General features: G+C 33.4%; 2 protein-coding genes across 2 annotated transcripts; both read left to right on the forward strand.

The window, feature by feature from the left end:
- Positions 1-16,257: 16,257 nt before the first annotated feature.
- On the forward strand, positions 16,258-17,400 carry LOC130665903 (uncharacterized). The gene has a single exon (XM_057466531.1). The coding sequence runs from the start codon at positions 16,258-16,260 to the stop codon at positions 17,398-17,400; it is 1,143 nt and encodes a 380-aa protein (XP_057322514.1).
- A 192-nt stretch (positions 17,401-17,592) lies between these two features.
- Positions 17,593-20,832, forward strand: LOC130665904 (uncharacterized). Its single transcript, XM_057466532.1, has one exon. It carries the CDS (start codon positions 17,593-17,595, stop codon positions 20,830-20,832), a length of 3,240 nt encoding a protein of 1,079 aa, XP_057322515.1.

Genomic DNA, 20,832 nt, shown 5'->3' on the forward strand with positions numbered 1-20,832 from the left:
CATTATATCCGAAGTTATACAAAAATTTCCGAATATCTCTAGATATGCGAATTTTTACCTGATTTTTAATCAACATTGTCAATCCGAAAAAATTTTTCCCATTGAAAACCAATATTTGTGTCATCCTCTTACAGAGGATGTTTTGCAGATTTTCAAATTCTACTTACATTCCTTGTACAATTAATATGATCTGAGTAATTGATTGTCAAAGTAAAAATGTACTTCTTTGCTTTGATCAATGATAACGCAGCGCCAAATCGACATAGAAACTTTTAAAGGGCGGCAAATTGAAGGATATTAGATTTCCAAAGAGAACATCAAGGTAAGAGTATCGAAAAACTTCAATGAAGCTGACAGACCTCTTATAAGATGAGCAAAAATGTGGGAAATTTTTCTTGCGGTGGTGTTCTTAGGATTACTCTAGAACCGATTATGATAAAAAATTTTGAAGTCTAGATCTAAAAACTAAAAACTTGAAGCAACAATTTGTCTTCGTCTATTTTTGCTGTACGGCCATTTTCCTCCAAGATACAGCATGTCAAAAATCTCTTAAAACTTCACAATTTTTTTTCATCCCTTAATTTCTGTGAGTTGTGTAGTTTAAGAAACACTCTAACATATGCCCATGGAACACATGGTTAGTCAAGAATTCGGTGCCAGTGCCTCGAGCAAAACCCCTAGTCACTTGCGAATTTTTCTAAGTATGGGTCTTGCGCAAGATCAAATAGCAAGAAATCGTCATCAAGATTTGTACATGACTTGCTTCAGACATTATACACAAGAATATTGAAATACCTTAGATATAGTGCAGTTGAAAAGTTTCTGGGGAATTTCTTGCATCAGTGACTTACGCCACGTACCTACGCATGAATGTCGCAAGGCCAGGGATTGACCTTGAGCCATGAGCTGATCTTAAGCAAACTATGCGCAACTATTTTCATCAATAGTCTTCCTCTAGAATTGAGTAATAATCTGGCACGAATTTTTTGTGTAAGAATTGTGCTAGACTCACTATTGAAATCTAGCCATAAGTATCTGCAGCGCGACATTTACGTAGAAAAAGTTGCTAGCACCCTAGTAGAAATAATCGAGTTTTCACTCGATATAAACCAGTTACTGGCCAGTGATATCGAGTAAAAACTCGAAATCGCGCCACCTACAACTAAGTCATAAACATTGGTCACACCGACACTGTACCTTTACTAGTGTGTGTGTGTTTATTTTTTTCTGTTAACCTGTACGCGTCGTTGTTTTAAAAAATATTAAAAAACAGTGTGAATTAATTAAAATTTGTGTATGTTAACGTGGAAATATTTTACAAAATATATTACAAAATGGATGCGGTAAAAAAAGTTGACACAATAAATCATTGTCAGATTTATTGTTGTTATTCTATTAATCTAATGATGTTATTTATTTCATAATATAAATAAATATAAATTAAACGTTTATGTAATATCATGTATTTAACATTATTTTTATTTTATTTGACAATTTTTTATAACCCTTGATAACCTCAATATTCAAAATTGATAGTTTCACTGAAGCCGCCATGTTTTGCTCGATCTCTAGTAAAACTGGCCAGTTACTTGACAGAAACTCGATATCACACTGGCCAGTTACTGGTTTAAGTCTAGTTAAACTGGCTAGTTACTGGCTAAAAACTCGATATTATTTCTACTAGGGCACCTATTGCTTTTGAGACCAGACTTACTCGAGCCTTGAATAAGACTGTTGTATGGGTGAATACATACGGATACTTAAAATTATAATTAATTCCTAAGATTAAAAAAAAAAAGAATGAAAACTGGCATTATGTTTTCCATTCATCAAATAAGATTTCAGAATCACGCAGGATAACAGAGTAACGTGGCATCTTTGACTATATTTTGAAGAATTATAAAAAAATTGTAGTTTCTTTTTCTACAACTTCCCAGGTTATTGGTAGCTTGATATACGAATAAACTGTAATTAGAGAACAAAAAATTCTCTATAAAAAGTACCCGATAAAAAAATAAAATAGATCTACGTAGATCGACGTTAATCGAATATGGATAGGATAAACAGATAATAGATAAAGTGAAAGATTAACAATTTCAACGATTGTTTATTGCCAATTATAATAGTACAAATTACTTACAAGAAGATGTGAGCACCGGATATAATGTAGATGGCACAGTATAGTTTTATGTTACGAGTATCTCACCGGTAACGAACGGTAAGATTTAATCAAACTAACATTATTTATGATAATTAATCGAGGAGAACAGTAACGCATGATAGCAAGAGAATTGCAAGTAATACGAAATATAACGCAAGTTAATTTCCTGATTTTGAAAGAATGCAAGTAACTGCCTGTACTAACAGCATTGCAAGTAAATTTCTAGTATATTACATTAGTGAATACGCTACGAGTCTTATTACTATGTGATCCAGGATCAAAGTGATTGACCGATAATTTTGGGGCGTAGGACTAGCCTCAGGACTCTGTCTCAACTGCACTCTTACGGACATGCGTCAAAGTAATTATCAGTCATGTGGCCACGGCACTATGACTTGTGAAGTTGCAGACGGCAACGATACGGGGAAAAATGGGAACCGCAAGGCTGAGAACAAAGATAACAATTCACATTGTCTCAATACATGCCCGTCACTTAAGAGACACATGCTCGAAACTTGTATCACAATTGTGAAACACATGCCCAACACTTGTACGACACATTCCCGACATTTGTGAGACATATGCCCGACACTTGTGAGACATATGCCCGACACTTGTGAGACACATGCCCGACACTTGTGAGACACATGTCCGACATTTGTGAGACACATATCCGACACTTGTCTGAGACTTGTGAGACACTTGTGAGACACAAGCCCGACACTTGTGCGACATCGATGCGACACTTGTGCAACACTTCTGCGACACTTGCGCGGCATTTGCGCGACATCTATGCGACACTTGTGCGACATTTGTGCGACATCTATGCGACACGTGTGCGACATGTGTGCGACAAGTGTGATATTTGTGCAACATCTGTGCGACACTTGCGCGCCACTTGTGCGACACTTGCGTGACACTTACGCGACACTTGTGCCACACTTCTGCGACACTTGTGTGACATCTATGCGACATTTGCGCGACATCTATACGACACTTGTGCAAAACTTCTGCGACATTTGTGCGAAATCTATGCGACACTTCCACGACACGTGTGCGACGTTTGTGTGACATTTGCGCGACATCTTTGCGACACTTGCGTTACACTTGTGCAACTTTTCTGCGACACTTGTGCGACATTTTTTCGGCACTTGTTCGGCACTTGTGTGACACTTTCACGACATTTGTGTTGCTTTAAACACTTGTGCTTAAAATACTTGTGCGACACTTGTGCTACACTTTTGCGACACTTGTGCGACACTAGAGCAACATTTGCACGACACTCGTGTGACACTTAAGCGACACTTGTGCGAATCTTGTGCGATACTTTTGCGGCACTTGTGTGACACTTGCGCGACATTTGCACGACACTCGTGCGACATCTATGCAACATTCGTGCGACATCTATGCGACATTTGTGCGACACTTGTGCGACATTTGTTCAGCACTTGTGCGACACTTTCGCGACACTTGCGTGAGATTCGTACGACAATTCTTCGACATTTGTGACCCTTCTGCGACACGTGTGCGACATTTGTGTGACATTTGCACTACACTTTTGCGACATTTGTGTGACACTTGGGTGACATTGGTGAGACATTTATGCGACACTTTTGTGACATTCATGCGACACCTTTGCGATATTTGTGGGACATTTGTGATACACTTTATCGACAATTGTGTGACACCCTGTTGATTGCTCTGCAACAATTGTGGGACATCTCTGTGATACTAAAGCGACATCAGCGTGACACCTATGCAACGCTTGTGCAACACGTCATGACACAGCATCTTGTAGATAGTTAGAACATTTGGGTGACATGAACTATCTTCTGGTCATGATATTCATGTGACACAACTTGCTATTTAATATTAATATTTGTGGAGCTCTTTTTCGGCACAACCTCGTTTTCAGTCGTGACCCGAATTATTATTTGGCCACGGAACTTGTGCAAATATTCATACATTTATCGATGACCTGCACGACGCGTTACTGTTCAAGTTCAATACTCGCGCAACATGGTTGCCACTCTTTCGTGACAATTCTGCGGCACTCGAGCGACGTTTGCGCTACACTTATGCGACACCTATCTACCACTTGTACGAAATGTTTGCGGTACTTATGCAACACAGGTACGATACCTAAAAACATCAGCTTTTATATAGTTAATACATTTTCGTGACATGAACTACTGCACGGTCACGAGACTCGTGCGGCACATCCTGCAATGCGATTACAACATTTGTGTAACGCAACTCACTATTCAATCTCGACACTTGCGGGGCTTCCATTCATCGCAACCCACTTTCTAGTTGGGACACGATTGTGATACGAATCTCCTTATCGTCCCGGAAATTGTGCAAAGACTTATTCTTGTATCGGTGACATGTATAACGCCCTACTATTTAGTCCTGATTTTTGTAGGACATCTTTATGACACTTATGTGCGACCGAGGCAACACTTGTACGAGAATGATGCAACATCACTTTTTGCAGAGTTAGGACACTTGTGCGATATGAACTACGTTAAGGTCTCGACACAATCTTGAATGCAATTGTGACAACTTTATTGTACGAATGACTATTCAGTTACGACTTTTGTAGGATCCCAATGTGACACAACCTACTTTCTACATGCGATACGTTTGCGGCGAAAATCTCTATTAGGTAACGGTACTTACGCAGCAATTTATACTCGTACACTATTGTTCCAGCCGTTCTTGGATTTTGCGTTTAGCAACTTATTTAGCCATCCATTTTTATTAGTATAATTAGATAACACTTATTAGCTATAGGTTTAATTCATTAAATCTAGAGTCCATATGATTAAAAGAGTTAGTTCTGAGAAGATGTGAAGACTGATTATCGCGTGTATTTCTAACACAAAAATTTTTATTTAGTAATGTAATGACATAGAGTCATCGGGTACTTATCCCTGTTCGATTACTTGGTCATTATCCTTACAATCATCCTTCTTGCAAGACCAAATATGTCTAACTATAATAATTCTCTTTTGATATTCTGAAAAAATTTCAATCTACTTCAAGAGTCTACTATTTATTGCACTTGATTTAAATTCTTATATCTTCTGTACTAGAAATCATAACGGTTACCTTTAATTAGATTCGAATTTACACACACATACAGACATACTTCCACATCCATATTTTTTTCTTTTGACCTATCAAGTCTATTTCTTATCCTTACAATCAATTACAACGACTTTCTCATGTAATAGATGTCTGTGAATGCAGCCTTGAAAGAAAGCGATTATTTTAAATATGAACTCCGTCACTTATATCATTCGACCTTACTATTTGGTAAGCGTCATTATCGGCAGGTACCTTATGCATTTGTTTTAGCAGGTTTTTGAGATCTAAATAATTATCAAGTACTTGAAAAGCACAAAAAAAGTTGGTCAATTTTTGTTCAATTTTTGTTCAATTTTAGTCAAGAATTAATGTCTGTTGATTTTTGTTTCATAATGTTAAATAAAATAAAATAATTTTATTTTTCATTATATAAATATAATTTTGACTAATTAAAAAAAAAAGAATATCTAAAAATAATGTTGCCACCAGGTTATAAAATAATAAGGCGAGACGAGATTATGCTTGTTTGCTACGAGATAAGACAAGATAACATAAAAATATTTGATATTGATAGATGGATGCAGCAAAGCAAAAATAATTTTTTCAAATATTTGTGCAACAATGAAGTACAAAGTCTTCGTAAACATATAATGTCCTGTGCCAGTATTCGATGAAAAGTGTCTATAGAATTCGTTCTGGATTTTTAAACGGAATTCAATTACTCAGATCTGTCAAATTTCAAAAATATTGGTTGACAGGTTTTATAAATAGTGTTTCAAGGCAAATCCTCAAGTATACATTAAATTCCAAAGAATGGGTAACAATGAACTAAAATCGATAAAGAGCACACAAACATGATTTATGTGTCATTACTATTAAGATAGAATCAACGATAAAAGAAATATAGTAGTATTAGAATTACTTCAGTAAAGTCAAATTCATTAAAGCCTCCAGAAAAAAAAATAGTCTCATCAAGGTAAATTTAAGAAATCGAATCAAATTCAATCCATGTATCTTGGTTTTCTTACTTTTTGAGGAAATCAAATCAAATTTAACTGACTTCTAAAAAATAAAACATCTCATTAATTTTATTGAAAAGCTGCATAGGTGTTTTCAGGAGAAATTAACTGTTCAAACTCATTGACGTTTATTTACATATTTATTAAATAACGATACAAAAAATCATTCAAAATTTTCCATTCTCACCTAGTTATTTTATTAAAAAACGATGATTTTTATTTTTCGAATTTATTTGTTAACAGCTATTTTTTTTCGTTCATTAGAAAATGTTCACAACTATTTCTATTTGTTTTTACAATACATGATACAAAAGAGGACAAGAATATTAAAAATATTTAAAAAAAATACAAATTTGGTGCTTGAGACGGATTTATTGGGCATAGCTTTTTGAGGAAAGGGCCAAATTTTTTGTTTCGTCATAATCGAAAGTGGATCATTCATTTGTATCACAATTTCATTTCAAAATTCAAATCCCAACAAATTGATAGGTGATTCAGGTATAGATACAAGTTTAAAGTTCTCATGATCTACACTGCTCAATCTATACTCGATGAGACACACGACCGTAACTCTTGATACACATTTCCATTAATATTTTTGAAAGTATACTTTCATTTCCAATCAAGGTTTTTGTATAAAAGAGGGGTTCACACCTGTTTCAAATAGCAAAAGTTCAATTGTAGCCATATTGCTTTGTAACCAATTTCAACCGCCATTATTTTTCGGCAGATTGAAGATACATATGTTTAATTACAGGACAAAAAGCATCAATGGTCAAGTGTTATTGCAAATTTTATATTATGATTGCTTACAAATGATTTAAAAATTTCTATAGTTCCGTGCTATACTGCACTATTTGAAATAATTTTCTTATTATTTTATGCGTCAACTCTTAAGTCAACCAACAAAAACTTAAGGTATATGCCCCTGTGCCATAATATGTGTAATTTCATCCTGAGTACGTTAACGGACTCGTCAGTAAGGCTATGTTAACGCACTCTTGCCTTAGACTACATCTTATACTAGTACGCGCCGGCGTAAAACCGTGTTGCGGGCTTCAGCCAGACACTATACTAGTCAAGGGAGGTGGATACTGTCCAAACTGCTTGCATCAAAATGTTAGGTGAGCTGTTGTACACTTTAGGAGCATTGAAATAACAAAAAATATGCCAATTTTCACGATTACAAGAGTTCAAAAATTATTGTAACTCTTAGTTAGATCCATAGATCGACACCGCCCATCTTACGGTATCATTTAAAAATTTTAATTGTATATTAGGAAAATATACTTTTGAAAATGTGCATGATTTTTTGTTATTGTGATCAATTTTGTACACTTCGGTTGCAAGGTCCAGATAGATATTGAGTGTTAAAGACAAATACACATATAAAAAATTTAATTCGCCGTGTGGCTAAACACGTAGAAAAAATTTAATTATGGCCCATTTATGGGTATTTAACGTATAAGCACTTGGAAATTTGATAAATGTGGTGAGCCTTGATTCTAAACAATTGCCCTAATCAATATGCGATATGACATCAACTCTCGACGTCAAACTCGAAATGCAACGATAATACAGATAAGCTCAGGAAATTTTTTCATAGGAAATTGAACGCTCTATAAAAAAGGTCTCCAATCATTTTTTGATAAATCCATCTGATCAAATGTTATTTGAGCTTAAAGTCAAATTTATAACGAATATCAAGTCTTTTTTTTACTTTTCTGGTGAAACTATCAGACAACACAAAGTGTCATAGGACTTTTTTTGTAGACAATTCTATCGCCTACTAATTATCTTCAATAAAGCTTTCAATTTTTTGCATTATTTTTTATTTTTTTGTATTTCAATGTCAACAAACATTATCTCTTTTATATGGGTCATTCCATGTCAAATCGACCAGTAGTAGGAATCGGCTCCTTTCAATTTGGACGAAATTTGGTCAAAACTTTTCTTTTATCATGAAACAAAGATTTGCTAAAAGATAAAAATTAGAAAAAATTTTTGCGAAAGTTATTCAAAATGGGGCTATTGAAAAAAAAATAATTCGGAAAAGAATTTTGAGAAATGAAAAAGCTTTCGAATTTTGAATTTTTAAAAACATTCAAAATCGCATGGTGACACGAAATTTTGGGCTCACATTTTGTACTACTCTACCTTTAAGCAATCTTAAAAGATCCTGTAAATTTCAGAGGTGTTTTTATTTGTTTCAAAATTATAAATTTTAGAATTTTGGCAGAAAAAAAAACTTTTTTTTTTAACCACCGAGATTAGCATAGTTAAAAAAAATGTCATTTTGTGTAAGAGAAAGTTTGTATCATTTAAAACGATAAACGTGAAACGCATGCGATACATAACTGTAAGAGAATAAATTGGAGCGATTGATGAGAAAACTCACACATCGGTTGATTTCATTTGCAGTGCAATAATTGTTAGTTAAACTATTAATGCATTAATTATCGGTTGCATGCGTCCCACGTTTATCGTTTCAGACCTAACAAGTATTTTCATAGCTATCCAAAACTCACAATAATAAATTATCAGGACTATCTATAAGAAGTTCGGAATCTGTATGTGGTTTTAGATCTTCATGAGCCTCAGAGATATCATTTTACAGTTGTGAATCTGTTTCAAAAACGTGGTATAGTGAAAAGTTTTTCTATTTCGATCATTATTTTCTGCTTTTTAATATTATGTGTGTGAAATTTTAAAGTCGGTTTTGTACACCTTGATACCACCTGATTATATCTGAAATAGAAAATAGTTATATCTACCAGGGAAAAAATCATCAGGCCTGATCGTGCTTGATCGTGCCTGAGACTAGATGCGGCTCGGCCACACCTAACGAAATCTCTAATTTAAGAATTCTAATTATTTATTCAATAATTATCATAACAGCAATTTACTTAGCTTTCGACTAAAAGTAGAAGATGAACTTCCTCGGAAGATTTTCATCATCCGAGTCCCATAAATATTCTAAAAGTAATTAGAATTCTTAATTCCGAGATTTCGTTAGGTTCGGCCGAGCCTTAATATCGACTTAAAATTTTCATTCAATCATAAATATTACAAATCTTAATTTCCAATTCTGCAATCGTAATAGATACAGAAAACCTTAATGTCAGTTTCATTCCTTTTTTTTCAAACTCAGGAATTAATTATAATTGCAAGTATACGTATGTATTTAACAATATAACAATCTTGTTCAAGGCTTGAGTAAATCTGGTCTCATAATCGATAGGTGTTAGTGTCTTTCTCTACGTGTATCTTGCTGCAGAAACTTGTGGCTAAATTTCAATAGTCAGTCTAGTGCAAGCCTCACACAAGAAATTCGTCCCAGATTATAACTCAATTCTGGAGAAAGACTATAGGTGAAAATATTTGCGTATGGCTTGCTCAAGATCAGCTCAAATCTCAAAGTTCATTTTGGGCCTTGCTTGAGCCATGCGTAAGAACGTGCCGTAAGTCACTAGTGCAAGAAATGTGCCAGAAGCTTTTCAACTGCACCATATCTAAGATATTTTCAATATTCTTGTGGTCAATGTCTTGAGCAAGTCATGCACAAGTATTGATGATGATTTCTTGATACATGATCTTGCGCGAAACTCACACGTAGAAAACGACACAAGTGACTTGGAGTTTCGATCAAGGTACTGGCGCCAGAATATTGCTCAAGCATGTGTTACTTGGGCATATGTTAGAGTGTATCTTAAACTATTATTAATTTTGAATTCTCCAGTTACTGGAATGAAAAAAAAAATAATAACTTTTCATCGAACAAAAAAACAGCAATATTAAACATGCTTAGTTTTGTAGTAAATTCGCTGTTAATAACGAAAAATTTCCTACGATTTACTCATAAACATAAGCATTTAAAAGATATTCAAAGTCAAAGGTTGATACATTAAAAAGGAACTCATTCTTGTTTCTGTTGAATTTTATAATGTTTCGACTAAAAAGAATTTAGAAATAGTTAGTTTATATTTTGGTCAAGAATGAAATGCTTTAAAAAAAAAGTTTGAACAAAAATTTTTGTAAATCCTACTATTTTTATCACGTTGTTATTATAATGTAAGCTCTCAAAAATCAAACTGTAAATTATAAAATCGCTTAATTCTTCACATGATGAAAATTTATTCATCGTATTTAATTCATATCATTATTAATCTGAGTTTAAGTTTTTAAAAAATGATCTAAAATACTAGTCATGAACCCAGTAATTATTAATTATGTTTTTGTTCAAACTGATTTTCAATTAACAATTGAGAAAAGGTGTGAATTTAATTAAAGATGAAATTTTTCTTGGGTCTTTATATTTGTAATTGATAATTTACATCAATTTGATAGATCAATTCTAGTAATATCAAATAGTAAAATGAATTTAATTGAAAAAAAAAAAAGATTTTAATTAAAATTGGAATTTATTTAATTATTAGTTTTTGTTTTTAACCTCAATAAATGAAAACTCAATACGTTCCAACGTAAATAAAATTTATTGTAAAGAAATTTGAAAAAGTTTGACATGCCAAAGTTCTAAATAAAAAAATAAATTAAATTAATTCAATACAAATTAAAATTTTAAAGGCCAGTTTTTCGAACCGACTTTATTTTTATCCGGATTTCAATTAATATTGGTAAAATATCTACATTAAGGGCCAGTTTTTCAAACCAAGTTTATTTTTATCCGGTTTTTGATTATCATTGCTGGTATATCTATATATTATTAATATATAGATATACTAGCAATATTAATTAAAACTCGGATAAAAATAAACTCGGGTTGAAAAACTGGCTCTAATAGCATGTAGATATGCCAGCAATATCAATTTAAACCAGGATTAAAAATAAACTCGGTTTGAAAAACTGGCCCTAAGTTAAACTTTATTTTAACGTTTAAGATTTTAATAGTAAGAAATATAGTGGATAAAGCACTTTATGTGGAAAAATTTTATGCGAGGTGAGAACATTTTTAAAACCTTACTCTGAAAACCTATACTTACTCCAATTTTTTGGTTCTAATTTGAAGCACCTAAATTAGCGATTTCTTAACTTTTATACAATAAGGGAAAAACGTAGGAAAATATGTTTTGGAAATTATGTTTTAAAAAAATTCTCATCCGGCTAAAAATCCATCCACGTAAAAATATAAATCAACAATATTTTTTACAATCTACGGGCATGTTTGGCCGAACTGAGTCCTAAGTGAACTTAGTAAGATTTAGTCTTTTAGTAAGGGCCAGTTTTTTAAACCGGGTTTATTTTAATTCAAGATTTAGTTAACATTGCTAGCATACTTCTATACATTTATAATATAGATATACCAGCAATAATAATGTCAACGCAGATTAAAAATTAACCCGGTTTAAAAAACTGGCTCTAATAGCATATCTACTATCTTCTATCTCTACCCTTAATATTAGTAGGCAACACTCCGATTCCATTAACCACGGAATGGTTAGCAGACTAAATTCAGGAATCGAATTTCCGATTCCGCGTTCCGCATTCCAACACATATAGTTTAGTTTAGTATATACAGTGAACTTGCCCACATATTCAACAATTATTGGTCATTTTACCGAGAAAAATTTAAAGCTAACCTTATAGCACAAAGTCTCGGGCCCTGATAATTATGAAGACCTATATGTAATGAAATTCCTTTACAATGTATTATATAACTCGTTCATTTCTGTTCTATTCTTATCGCTAAGTATACACACACACACACACACACACACACACACACATATATATATATATATATATATATATATATATATATATATATATATATATATATATATATATGTATATATTAGGGTGCTCCGTTTGAAACGAAGATTTTTTTTTTTCGTTCCCCATCAAAAATCTTGTTCTACATGTAAAAATAAAAATTCAGTGAAGTTTTGAGCTCTTAATATCAATTTTAAGAACTGGAACAACGTCGTTGAAGTTTTCTCATGCTAAAAGCATGTAAATTTTGATTCTTTTCTTTTTATCGAATAAAACTCAGCGCTATATTCACGTATCTTATCGATTCAAAGTTTTCTTGGAAGAGAATTATATGCTCTTTGAAAAAGCCTGTATGTGCTTAGCGGTACCTTCAACTACAGCCCTCGTGGAAGCCTTGAAAGTCTAATTTCCTACGAAATTAGTGGTTTTTTGTTGTTGACTTGTCAACGGTTGACTTTTGGGAAAAAAAGCACACACATTTTTTGTAGGAAATTTAGTCTTCTACAAAAAAGTTCTCGTAAGTCAAATCTCTAAAATCAATATTTAAAAAGATAAATGAACTTTAACTAAGTGAAATTCGAAATTTTAGCTAAATGTCAAGATTAACGGTTTTATAATTCAAAACCATTACATAAACCATGTTTTTTTGAACAAAATCCATCTGTTAGGTCCCAAGGACATTGAAAATTCGAACGAGATTCTTCAAACCTGTGTTTTAATCGTTCAATTTTGTTGAAAGCATCAACGTTTGTACTATACATTTACCTTTAATCTATACATTCTTATTATATTATACATATTATTCTAATCTACTTACTTTATACTATATAATCTTTATAATGATTTCAAATAGTTTAGTATGAATAAATATCTCATAAGTGTTATATCGAATACTGCTCGTTTCTATATACTACGTATTAACATTCATTTCCTTACTCCTAACAAATTTTTTAAAAGAATTGCAAATGAAGTTGGTGATTGGAACAATTTCGATGAATAATAACGGACATTTTATATTTTATATACACTTATCCGAAAAATTAAAGGAACAAGAAAATTTTATAAATTTTTTAGTGATTTTTGGAAGGCTGTATTTTCGTGAAAAACGATCGTATCGAAAAAACAAAAAAAGCAAATTGAAGCTTGAAATCTCTAGTTTGAAGATCTTCCAGCAAAATATTTTTTTGAGCCACGGTTTTTGCGGAATCAGAAGAAAAAGGTCAAGACAAAATTTTTCTAAATTTTTTGGTTTCGTTTATTAGGTCTACGGGGCCGGGAAAAATTTTTTCGAAAAAACGAATTCATGGCTTGTTTAGGAAATTTATTCAGCTACAATTTGCTTTTTTTTTGTTTCTCTGTACGACAATTTGCTGTTGAGATATCAGCCTTCAAATGAAAAAGGATCCTTTTGTCTTTGATTATTGATATCTCAGCAAGAAATGGTCACACAGTAATTTAAAGGGCAGTTTAATAAACTTGAATAAATCCCCTACAAGTTCCATTTTTGATTTTAAAAAAAAAAATTTTTTTTCATCCTTGATATCCATTTGAAAAACCTTTAAAAAATGGCCATTTTCTGGTTTTTTAGTCGACTCATCGCTACTCTGCAAATATTGATAAAAAAAATAATGTTGCCAGGTTATTTTACAGCTTAATGTACCCCCAAAAACCCTGGAAATTTTCAGATTGATCCATTGAACCGTTTGTCCGGTCCGATTGCTCAAAGTTTTACAAAACAATTAAAGGAACAAGTTTTGTTCCTTAATTTGTGTAATCATTACCAACATGAAAAAATTAATTTTTTTTTGGATTTTCTTTTATTTTTGCGTTAGTTATTCAGTAAATGTGAGGTAAAGAGGAAAAAAAAAAAATTTTCCAAAAAACGAGACCAAACAAGAATTTTTTCCAATTTTTTTTTTTTTTATGTTTTATTCGGGGGGTTATTTTTTTTTTTCGTTTTTCGGAAAAAAATTTTTTTTTTTCTTTACCTTACATTTACTGAATAATTAACGCAAAAACTAAAGAAAATCCGAAAAAAATTGATTTTTTCATTTTGATAACGATTACACAGATTAAGGAACAAAACTTGTTCCTTTAATTGTTTTGTAAAACTTTGAGCAATCGGACCGGACAAACGGTTCAATGGATCAATCTGAAAATTTTCAGGGTTTTTAGGGGTACATTAAGCTGTAAAATAACCTGGCAACATTATTTTTTTTATTAACATTTGCAGAGTAGCGATGAGTCGACTAAAAAACCAGCAAATGGCCATTTTTTAAAGGTTTTTCAAATGGATATCAAGGATGAAAAAAATTTTTTTTTTTTTAAATCAAAAATGGAGCTTGTAGGGGATTTATTCAAGTTTATCAAACTGCTCTTTAAATTACTGTGTGACCATTTCTTGCTGAGATATCAATAATCAAAGACAAAAGGATCCTTTTTCATTTGAAGGCTGATACCTCAGCAGCAAATTGTCGTACAGAGAAACAAAAAAAAGCAAATTGTAGCTGAATAAATTTCCTAAACAAGCCATGAATTCGTTTTTTTTGAAAAAAATTTTCCCGGCCCCGTAGACCTAATAAACGAAACCAAAAAATTTAGAAAAATTTTGTCTCGACGTTTTTCTTCTGATTCCTCAAAAACCCTGGCTCAAAAAAATATTTTGCTAAAAGATCTTCAAACTAGAGATTTCAAGCTTCAATTTGCTTTTTTTATTTTTCCGATACGAGCATTTTTCACGAAAATACAGCTTTCCAAAAATCACTAAAAAATTTATAAAATTTTCTTGTTCCTTTAATTTTTTGGATAAGTGTAAATATATATTAATTGATACTTACCATAAGTTAATAACTGAATATATTTTATAGTATTGAACATTGACATTTAGCTAAAATTTCAAATTTTACGTAGTTAAAGTTCATATATCTTTTTAAATATTGATTTCAGAGATTTGACTTATGAGAACTTTTTTGTAGAAGACTAAATTTCCTACAAAAAATGTCATGTACTTTTTTTCCCAAAAGTTAACCGTTGACAAGTTAACAACAAAAAACCACTAATTTCGTAGGAAATTAGACTTTTAAGGCTTCCACGAGGGCTGTAGTTGAAGGTACCGCTAAGCACATACAGGCTTTTTCAAAGAGCATACAATTCTCTTCCAAAAAAACTTTTAACCAATAAGATACGTAAATAGAGGGCTGAGTTATATTCGATAAAAAGAAAAGAATCAAAATTTACATGCTTTTAGCATGAGAAAACTTCAACGACGTTGTTCCAGTTATTTAAATTGTTATTAAGAGCTCAAAACTTCACTGAATTTTTATTTTTACATGTAGAACAAGATTTTTGATGGGGAACGAAAAAAAAAAATTTTCGTTTCAAACGGAGCACCCTAATATATACATATATATATATATATATATATATATATATATATATATATATATATATATATATATATATATCTTTATATATAAAAATTACGTGTCACGTTGTTTGTCCGCGATGAACTCCGATTTTACTGAACCGATTTTAAATTTGATTTGCACACCGTGTGCGATTTGATTCAACTTGAGAGATAGGATAGGTTACATCTCAATTAATAGTCGCAATATTATTTTATTGCAAATTATTTGTCTATTATTTGTCAGTCACAATTATCTGTAAGCTCCAAACGATTCTAACAGATGACGATATCTGTTGACTGGATTGAGTAAGTATTCAATAGATGGCGCTACGTTAAAAATACAAACGTTTTATTTATATAAGCTACAATTTAATAGCATATCCACCACGTGTTGCGGAGGCTAAAGTGTAACCTAAATTCATTTTGTAATAAACGAAATACAGTGAAATTCAATCGTTCTTACTTTTTCAATTTTTGGTGTTAGCATAGCTGGCAACGTGTTTCTTAGACTAAAGTACAAATTAAATTCATATTGTAGTGACGATAATACAGTGAAATTATTCCTGCTTTTTAATTATCAGTGCTTCATTGTTTAAAACTGTTCAATTAAAATATATACATGTAAGTATTATCACATATTATTAAATTTGCTATGCATCAAATCACACTGTATGACATATATATTTTGATGGTCATAATTGTACAAATATTTTTTTTTTATTATTTTTATCCAACCTCTATTAAAAATTATTTTGCACTCCTCATTTCAATGTGCTATAATAGCATGTTTTTCAGTTTTTTATTTTTTTTTTTTTAATTTAAACGTGGAAATTATTGTTTTCAGTCGAATGCCACCGAAAAGATCTAACCTTAACAACGCGCGGAGCAGAGAGGCACGACGCAAACGTGTCGAAAGAGTTCATCAGTCGGCAGAACAAATCGCAGCAAGAAATGCAGCCCAAAGAATTAGAACAGCAGAGGGTCGTGCACATGAATCTCAGGAACAGCGTGACGAACGTCTACGACAGACTATTGCGAGAACAAGAGCGGCACGAGAACGAAACATAGCTACAGCACGAGTACGAGAACGACAGAGGCAGCGGACCAGCCGCTCATTAACACGTGCATCATTCATTCGTCTTGCTTTCGAATATGCACCAGATACTAACTACTCTGCGCATTCAAAGATTGCTATCGGTGCAATGGATAAAGTATGTCAATATTGTCAGGCGCTGAAATTTCGGAATGAAACACCCGGCATGTGCTGTGCATCAGGAAAAGTTGTGCTGTCACCTCTACCCACTCCGCCGGAACCTTTATTATCCCTTCTTGCTGGCGATTCAGATGATTCAAAATTATTTTTGCGTAAGATACGCAAATTTAATTCTTGCTTCCAAATGACGTCATTTGGGGCAACTAAAATTTGCGATCTCGCATCCGATGGGCGTAATTTTGAAACAACATTCAAAATACAAGGCCAAGTGTACCATAAAATTGGGTCATTGATGCCAATGCCTGATGATGATCCAAAATTTCTTCAAATTTATTTTATGGGCAATTGTGAAGAGCGCGTGACAACTCGATGCCAGTATAATTTCATTGAACAAGCAGAGGAAAGAGCAATTGTGATATTGCTGGAAATTTTTTTAGAAGATCAGAATCAACTAATTCGATTGATTAAAAGAGTTTCACCACGATTACAAAATGACAACTATCAAATCGTCATAAAAGCCGACAAAGTACCATTAGGTGAACATGCTGGCAGATTCAACGCTCCAACCGTTGATGAGGTTGCTGTTATTATGGTTGGTGATCCAGTTGACAAAAGAGATATAAAAATTACACGGCGAGATAACACTGTCACTACGATTTCGGATCTACACCCTTCATATGACGCACTACAATATCCATTAATATTTTGGCAAGGACAGGATGAATATCACGTTAACATCAAACAGTGTGATCCAAATACCGGTAACTTTAACAATTAACTATTTATTTTCTTATTATATGTGCGAATTTTAATTTCTTATTTCATTTTATTTTTTATCTTTTTTTGAGGTGCTGAAAGAGATAAAAATGTTAGTTCAATGAACTACTACGCACACCGATTGATGGTTAGACTAAATCAGGACAACTATATCCTTCGATATCGGCAGCTATTCCATCAATACATTGTTGATATGTATGCTAAGATTGAAAGCGAACGCTTGCGATTTATCCGATACAACCAGGCTAAATTACGATCAGAAGAATATATTCACTTACGAGATGCTGTTGTTGGAAACATCGACGGAAATTTAATTCCCAATGACATCGGTAATGTTTTCATTTTACCTTCAAGCTATATCGGCAGTCCACGGAATATGCAGGAATATATACAAGATGCGATGACTTACGTACGCCATTACGGCCGACCAGATTTGTTTATTACATTTACATGTAATCCGAATTGGGAAGAGATACAAACTTTATTATTACCAGGACAACAAGCAATTCATCGCCATGACATAGTAGCACGTGTGTTCAAACAAAAATTGAAATCCTTAATTGATTTTATTGTTAAACATTCAGTTTTTGGTATCACACGTTGTTGGTTGTATTCAATTGAGTGGCAAAAGCGAGGTTTGCCTCATGCCCACATTTTAATTTGGCTTCAAGATAAAATCCGTCCAGAAGAAATTGATCAAATAATTTCAGCCGAAATTCCAGATCCATCAATCGATCAAGAATTGTTTGATATTGTTACCAAACACATGATCCACGGGCCGTGCGGTGCTTTCAACATGGCGTCACCATGCATGGAAAATGGAAAATGTAAGAAAAATTTCCCAAAGCCGCATACGAATGACACCATCACGGATATTGACGGTTATCCAATGTACCGCCGCAGAAATACTGAGAATGGTGGCCACACATTCACAATGCGACTGCCGAATTCTACAGATCCAATAGAATTTGATAATCAGTGGGTGGTACCATACTCACCATTACTTTCAAAAACTTATGAGGCTCATATCAATGTCGAGCTTTGCAGTTCTGTAAAATCAATTAAGTACATTTGTAAATATGTCAATAAAGGCAATGATTTGGCCATATTTGAATTAGAAAATATAAATAAAAATGACGAAATAACACGATACCAAATGGGTAGATACATTAGCAGCAACGAAGCTATTTGGCATATTCTCAGCTTTCCCATCCACGAAAGAGACCCTGCTGTCCAGCATCTAGCAGTACATCTTGAAAACGGTCAACGTGTATACTTCACAGAAGAAAATGTTCTTCAAAGAGCGCTTGAGGCTCCAAAAACGACACTCACTGAATTTTTTACATTGTGTCAAAAATCTGATATTTTTGGCCAATTCGCAAAGACATTGATGTACACTGATGTTCCACGTTATTTCACATGGAACAAATCCGGTAAAAGATGGGAGCCACGAAAACAAGGAAAACCACATCCGTCCATTACAGGCATATTCAAAGCAAAGACATTGGGGCGACTTTACACGGTACATCCTAAGCAACGTGAATGCTTCTATTTACGTTTGTTATTGGTGAATGTTCCCGGACCAACGTCTTTTAAATTTCTGCGAACAGTTAATGGCCGAGTATTCAATACATACCAAGATGCATGTCGTGAACTGCAATTGCTAGAAGATGATAACCATTGGGACTTAACGCTTGCTGATGCTGCATTGACATCAACGCCAAATAACATTCGTCAGCTGTTTGCAATTATTTTGACGACATGTTATCCATCGCAAGCACAAACTTTGTGGGAAAAATATAAAAATTGTATGACAGAAGACATATTGTACCGAATTAGACAAACACATCAACGCCAAAACATAGATTATACGCCAGAGATGTATAATGAAGCGTTAATGTTAATCGAGGATTTATGTGTTTTAATTTCAAATTTACCACTTAATCATTATGGTGTGCAATCACCTGATCGCCCAGCCACCGACTTAGTCGACACCGATTTACAACGAGAAAAACAATATGACCATGCTAATTTAGCAACAATTATCGTGAACAGTGAGCCATTACTGACAGCAGAACAAAAAATTATTTATGATCGGATTATGCTGACTGTTGCTGCTGAACAAGGAGGTTTTTTTTTCTTGGACGCACCAGGTGGGACCGGTAAGACATTTTTAATATCGTTGATTCTTGCCAAAATACGGTCGCAACAGAAAATCGCATTGGCAGTTGCATCGTCAGGCATTGCGGCTACTTTGCTAGATGGTGGGCGAACGGCACATTCAATATTCAAGCTACCATTGGACATTCATAATAAACCAAACGCAATATGTAACATAAAAAAGAATAGTGGAATAGCTGCAGTGTTGCGGAAGAGTTCAATCATAATTTGGGATGAGTGCACAATGGCACATAAATATTCACTCGAAGCATTACATAGAACTATGCAAGATCTAAACGGTAATGATAAACTTTTCGGTGGTACTACTTTACTTTTGTCTGGTGATTTCCGACAGACCTTACCGGTTATACCTCGCTCTACTTTCGCGGATGAGATTAATGCATGTTTGAAACAATCATTCTTATGGCGAAGTGTTGAAACACTTCGATTGACCATAAACATGCGTGTACGATTGCAAAATGATCCATTAGCACAAATATTTTCCGAACAATTACTAGATATTGGGAACGGTAAAATAGAAATGCAACCAAACACGCAATGCATTAAACTGCCAGACAATTTCTGCACTGTTCTTCAGGACAAAAATGAATTGATTCAGAGTATTTTTCCGAATATACAGAGAAATTACTTGGATCATGACTGGCTCAGTGAGCGGGCTATTTTAGCAGCCAAAAATATTGATGTTGACGAAATTAACTTCCAGATACAACAGTTGTTACCAGGCGATCATATGTCTTTTAAATCAATCGATACTGTTCCTAATGAAAATGAAAGTGTAAATTTTCCAATTGAATTTTTAAACTCACTAGATATACCTGGAATGCCACCACATAATCTTCGATTAAAGATTGGTTCACCGATTATTCTCCTGCGTAATTTGAATCCACCTCGACTATGCAACGGTACGCGTTTGGTCATCAAAAAGATCACCGGAAATGTTCTTGAAGCAACCATTTTAACTGGAAAGTTTAAAGGAGAAGTGGTCCTGCTGCCACGTATTCCAATGATACCGTCAGATTCTATGATACCCTTCAGAAGGCTACAGTTTCCAGTTCGTTTAGCTTTTGCCATGACTATAAATAAGTCTCAAGGCCAAACAATGTCCATTTGTGGTTTAGATTTGGAAAATCCATGTTTTTCTCATGGGCAACTATATGTTGCATGTTCACGTGTAGGGAAACCGTCGAATCTATTTGTGTTAGCTAAAGACGGATTAACCAAAAATATTGTTCACCAATTAGTGCTAAATTAA

The sequence above is a fragment of the Microplitis mediator genome, chromosome 3 (assembly GCF_029852145.1).
Source record: "Microplitis mediator isolate UGA2020A chromosome 3, iyMicMedi2.1, whole genome shotgun sequence".
Taxonomy (NCBI): Eukaryota; Metazoa; Arthropoda; class Insecta; order Hymenoptera; family Braconidae; genus Microplitis; species Microplitis mediator.